The sequence below is a fragment of the Juglans microcarpa x Juglans regia genome, chromosome 1S (assembly GCF_004785595.1).
Source record: "Juglans microcarpa x Juglans regia isolate MS1-56 chromosome 1S, Jm3101_v1.0, whole genome shotgun sequence".
NCBI classification, from domain to species: Eukaryota; Viridiplantae; Streptophyta; class Magnoliopsida; order Fagales; family Juglandaceae; genus Juglans; species Juglans microcarpa x Juglans regia.
This window is the reverse complement of record NC_054595.1, coordinates 22,081,603-22,088,012: the sequence shown is the minus strand read 5'-3', so window position 1 is coordinate 22,088,012 and position 6,410 is coordinate 22,081,603. Positions and strand designations below refer to the sequence as shown.

Sequence of the window (6,410 nt, the reverse complement as noted above, 5' to 3'; positions counted from 1 at the left end):
CAAATTATGGATAATATTTTCTAGTCCAACTATTATTTCTAATTTTACTTTATTTAAAAAAAATAGTTGATTCTTAATTTATTTTCTAGTTTGTAAAAACATATATATGTCTACATACACATGCAACGTGTTAATAGATGAGATTCTTAAACTTATTTTAGAAGCCGATTATGCATTTGTGATACGTACGTGTCGTCATTTGATTAATGTTGATTTGAGAATTAATTCGGACTTGGCGCGCAGCCAGTTTTCCACCCCTAAAGAAAATGTTTTGTTGCGAATGTGAAGGCCGGAAAGGCAATATATCTAGGTAGAAAGAATATGCATGACTGACCAACTGCATGACTTGGCTCTTACCTCAAGTCCTCGTCGATAAACCTTGACGTCCTAAAGTTGCTTCTTGGTCCAAAATAAGTTGTAAATGGAATATTTTACTTGTTGGTCCAAATTATTAACGTATACTTCATGTTCAATTGACTAATATGCCCAAGAAAAATGGGTATGCTTTCACACTAATTCAGATCACATGCATGATCCCACCACATTAACATACTAGACACGGTTATTAACAGTCTATAAATAGCATCCAATCCATGAGCCTTCTGCAACATTCATCCCTACACCTTAATTGCTTGATTTCACCATTTAGTAGTACTCATGGCTGCTAAAAGATCTCCCCTCTTCTCCTTGATCACTCTAGGCCTCCTCCTTGCCCTCATTCCTTTCCTTTCTCATGCAACAACTCCACCTCACTCTTTGGACCAAAAAACATCACCCTTTGGATTTCTCAAGCATCTTCAAGGATGCCACAAGGGTGAGAAGCTCGAAGGTATCCATGACCTCAAAATGTATCTTGAAAACTTTGGTTATTATCACAAAACCAAAAACAACACCCACGCCAATGATGATGATTTTGATGAACTCTTAGAATCTGCCATCAAAACATACCAGCAAAATTATCATCTAAAGGCCACTGGGACTTTGGATGCTGAAACGGTATCAAAGATGATGATGCCTCGTTGTGGCGTAGCAGATATCATCAATGGCACAAACTCGATGCAATCGGGCAAGAAGAAGCATCACCACCGCAAGGGCTCATTTCATACCGTCTCCCATTATAGTTTCATGTCTCCAAGTGCTCCAAAGTGGCCATCCTCAAAGTATCATCTCACATACGGGTTTCTCCCAGGAACCCCAACTCGAGCCATGAGTCCTGTAGCACAAGCGTTTCGAACATGGGCAGGAAACACCCACTTCACCTTCTCCCAGGCTCAAGCCCTGTCAAACGCAGATATCACTATTGGTTTTGGAAGAAGGAATCATGGAGATAGGTTTCCTTTTGATGGAACTGGTGGAACCCTTGCTCATGCATTTGCGCCAACAGATGGAAGATTCCATTATGATGCAGATGAGCCCTGGAGCGTGGGTGCTACTCCGGGTGCATTTGACTTGGAGACAGTTGCTTTGCATGAAATTGGGCACCTTCTTGGACTAGGGCATAGCTCAGTTCAAGGAGCAATCATGGAACCCAGAATCTCTCAAGGAGTGACTAAAGGCTTGCATGCAGATGATATTGCAGGAATTAAAGCATTATATAATGTTTGAGAAATGCCTAAGAATTTAAGGGGAGTAGATTATTATAGAATAAAGCATTTGTTGCTTATAAAATAAACTGTGACGATGATCGAAGTAGGCCATATTGTTTTGGCAAGAAGAGGGATATAGTTTAATATATCAGCTGTTAAGATTTATGTCTTAAAGCATTAGATTGGATTTTCACTTTATTAATAAAGTCAAATTTTGATAATCGTGAATATCTTGTTAATTTGGGCAATTATAACTCCTAAGATGAATTGATGTGCTCAGTTATAATGTATGCTAATTAGGTGCATTTTATTTTCTTACTTGAATGATGGTTTAGTTGAAAATTAATGAGTTGGTATGGTTGAGGACAATTGTCAAATTTTCATGGATCTTGCCTCATGAGTACGCCTTGTTATAGATTTTCGGATGATAGAAAGAGTACTGAATGCTCATTTTCCATAGACTTAAAAAAACAAAAAAATGCTAGCTGATTTTCCATAAAAATAAAAAATCAGATCAGCACCAGTACCTTTGAGGTTATGGAAGCCTTTGAGCCTGTGATGATCATCTCCCTTTTGATATCCCAAAAAGTTCCTTGTGAACTAAAAAGGGTGATGTTCTTTTTTAGTTGTGTGAGGATTGAGATCATCATGAGGCTGCCGAGGACGAGACTTAAAAGGAGAAAAGGGAAATTAGATGCTAGAAATATTATGAAATGCCTAGAATTTAACGAGATGCAAGAAAAAAAATAATTAAACTGGAAAACTAATAATGAGAAACACAAAATAATAAGTTAATAACAAATCTAAAAGGAAAAAAAAAAAAAAAATTTGATTAAAAAAATTTGTAGCATAAGATTTTTAACAGTGCACTAATATTTTTCCGTCTTCTCCTTGATCAGTCTCCTCTTCCTTGGCCTCATTCCCCTTCTTTCTTGTGCAAGAACTCCACTTGACTCGGATGACCAAATTAAAAATCATCGTTAGGCCGGATGTCACAAGGGTGACAATGTGGCGTGTAATTGGAAAGTTGATGATCAAGTCCGGCCCGTTTGGATAATTTCCCAGCGTTTACGAAATAAAGCCTTTGAATGTGACGCACTACTAATCTATTACTATATATAAAAGCAGAGTCATAGAATTTCGACGTGACATTCTATTCATAAAAGTAAGTATTTTACCCATTAAATTTAAAGTATTATGTTTATGAAGCGCTGAACCTTTTAAAAACAATGTTTCATTATGAACTATTGTAACTTTTAAGTTTCATTTATTTTCTTACATATAAAGATATAAACCGATTCAAGACTCCTTCCAAAAGCATTACTAATTCAACATTTATATTATTTTGTATTTTAAGTGGAGTCATATGATTCTGATGTGACATTCTACCCATAAAAGTAAAATATTAATCTCATTTTCCTTAAATTATCTAATTGAAACAAAATATGAATCTAAACCATAAATTATTCATATTTAAATCTAAACCAACTACTTAATTACCCATTTAAAATATTAGTCCCATTTTCCATAAATTACCTAATTGAAATAATATGAATCTAAACCATAAATTTGCCTAATTTAAATCTAAACCAACTGCTTAATTACCTATTAATTCCGAACCCAAATAAAAGATTAGTCTCATTTTCCATAAATTACCTAATTGAAATAAAATATGAATCTAAACCATAAATTATTCATATTTAAATCTAAACCAACTACTTAATTACCTATTAATTCCAAACCCAAATAAAATATTAGTCTCATTTTCCTACTAACTATAATCTGACTCAATCGTGATGGTGTTTGGATCAGTCTTGAAGCATAAGCAAATTATATAAGTTTAAATTTTTTTTTTTAGTACAAGATGATATCACTTAAGGAAACTGCTGCGGCTCCATCTGATGAATCATCTGTCAATAATGTTCAGATCTTTTCTCAAGTTCTTGGACCACGTTTTGGATATTTGAGGGGCTTAGGACGTTGTGTGAAACCTTCCTCAACATCATCATCCTCTCCTCAAGTCAGATTGAATAACAACTCTTGAAAATTAAAGGAAACAATGCTTGAGATAGAACATTTGAGGTCCACGCAAAGAGAGTTGTAGACTCAATTAGATCAAGCAGCGGATTTAGAGGCGAGATTAGAATAAAACTTGCAGAAGAAGATGGAGATTCAATCCCAAAAAATGTTCGAATAGTGGCAATCAATGATGTTCCAAAACTCTATGCCACCACAATCCTAGATCTTAATTTCTTTACTTGTCTTTTTATTATTCAGACTTGAACATTTGAACAAATGTGATGTTTTAATTACAATATTTAATATTAGTTTCATATTTTGAATTAAGAGTTATGTATCATGAGTATCGTTCGAACGTAAAATATCCAAATCGAATGGTTGAAATTTATTAACCTTCGAACGCATTTTAGCTTCTGTTCGAACTAGCAACCAAAACCATTCGAATGACTTCAGAACAATCAATTATGATCGAATATATAAATTTTTCGTTCGAACAGACTGCATGTTTGAACAAAAAATATTTTTTTCGAACACATTTGTCATTATTCGAATGTGTCATACACCGTTCGAACACAAACATTGAACCATCTGTTTAAAAAGATGTTTTCAATTCGAACGTATATGAATCGTGTTCGATTAGATTAATTTTGTTAGAACATAAATATATTTGTTCGAACACTCCGTCCACTCAAACAGGATCAAATAAATTCGGTCGTTCGAATCAAATTTCGATAGGTTTCGAATGGATTCCAGGCCATTCGAACATAAAATGCTCCATTCGAATGGTTTTTTGCAATGAAAACGCTTCGTCCCAAAAATAAAATCTCATTCGAATGCTTTCGATCAGTTCCACTCGATTTTATCCCAAAAAAGCTTTTGAGACAGGCCTTTTGGGACAAATTAGAGATGAAAAGTTTTCATTTATAATAAACATTTGGGATGAAATTGTGGTTTTTTGGAACAAATTTCTTCCAAAAATTCCCATTCTCTTATAGTGAGTTGAAGATTTGAAATTGAAAAGTGTTTGTCTCCTCACAACACAAAATTCTAAAAATTTCGCCCAAAAAACCCCAAGGCTCACTCTCTCCATAGCTCTCTCACTTTTTCCTCGGTTTCTCTCCTCATAGCACAATGCCATCAGCTATGCCGCCCTCACTGGTAAGCTTCTCTCCCTCCGATGGCCTCCCTCCCTTTCCCTCTCGGTACCTCTCTCTATTTCACTCTTTCTCTCTCGGTAGTCCTAATGACGCCGTGCGCCACCATTGTGATCTCCTAACACCACCACGAGCCATCGTGGTTTCTTCTCCCCCCAACAGAACCTTCCTCTCGACCGCCTCCCCTCTCAAATCTTCTCTCTCTCTCTCACCGTCTGCCTCCCTCTTTATTTCTCTCCTTCATCCAGCTCCACCACGGTCTCCGTCACCACTAGCTGCCGTGAAGAATTGGCGGCGATGCCTGAGTCTCCAACCCCTTGATTTTCCTCCAAACCCCTCACCACTAGCACCTCTCAGCCCCTGCCCAGTCGTTAGCTACCTCACAGGTTGTGTCCACGTCCCAAGCTAGAGCTCTCCACAGGCCCCTCTATAGAAACCCTCATGACACCACCATTGTATGCCTGCCTTCATCTAGAACCACCACATGACATCCATTCGACTTATGGTTTATTTTTATCCCTTTACATTTAAAAAATGTTATGTTGTGAAGCTGAAATGGTGTTGTGTTGAATTGGATAGATTTTCTATATATTGGTAGACTTATAATAAGTGAGGTGTGGTTGTGATTGAGGAGTAAGTGTGGATGTGTATGGTGTTGTGTTTGAATATATGGACATATTTAATGTATGTATCGAATGTGTTGGTCTGTGATTAGTTTATGTGATGTTGTGAAGTGATGGGGATCATTGTGCAGTTGTGATGTGGTTGGATGTCATGTGAAGTATATGGGATTCCGGAACAACACTTGAGCGATCTAAGGGAGGCTTTCGCAATATTGAGACGGTACCAGATAAAGTTGAAATGAAATGCGCATTTGGCGTTGGATTAGGGAAGTTTGGGAGTCATGGTGTCAGAATGCGGAATCGAAGCCAAACGCGAAAAGGAGGGGGCCATCCTCAACATGGCCCCACCCTGAAGCATAAACGAGGTGCAAAGACTGGCCGAGCGAATGGCGGCTTTCAACAGGTTCGTGTCAAGATCCACCCAAGTGCCTGCCTTTCTTCAAGGTTTTGCGAAAGGTGCATATATGGGATGGCGAGTGAGACTTCGCGTTTGAGGCTCTCAAGAAGTACCTCACAAGCCCACTACTTCTCAGCCAACCTAGGTGTGGGGAAACACTGACCCTGTACTTGTCAGTCACCCCTCAGCAGTCTTTTCGGCATTAGTGTGTGAAGAAGATGGAGTCCAAAGGCCGGTCTACTACATAGCTGAGCATATCGTGGGGCAGAAGCCAGGTACCCCCACATAGAGCAACTCGCCTTCACGCTGGTGGAAACCACGCGCAAGCTGCACCAGTACTTCCAAGCTCACCTAGTAAGGGTCCTCACAGAAACCCCGTTGAAAAAGATCTAGCAAAGGTTGGACGCTTTGGGCTGGCTTATGAACTGGGCAGTAGAGTTGAGCGAGTTTGACATCGACTATATGCCCCGAAATACCATCAAGGGGAAAGTGCTGGCAGACTTTGTGGCTGAATTTACTGGTTTCCCAAATGAGAGCGAACATGCACCTCCCGTGAAGCCCTAGCAAGTGTTCGTGGATGGCTCATCTTGCCTGGTTGGAGGGGGAGTGGGGGTGCATATTGTTACGTCCT

General features: G+C 38.5%; 1 protein-coding gene across 1 annotated transcript; it reads left to right on the top strand.

The window, feature by feature from the left end:
- Nucleotides 1-580: 580 nt before the first annotated feature.
- On the top strand, nucleotides 581-1,859 carry LOC121247897 (metalloendoproteinase 3-MMP-like). Its single transcript, XM_041146363.1, has one exon. It carries the CDS (start codon nucleotides 658-660, stop codon nucleotides 1,603-1,605), a length of 948 nt encoding a protein of 315 aa, XP_041002297.1. The 5' UTR covers nucleotides 581-657; the 3' UTR covers nucleotides 1,606-1,859.
- Nucleotides 1,860-6,410: the final 4,551 nt, after the last annotated feature.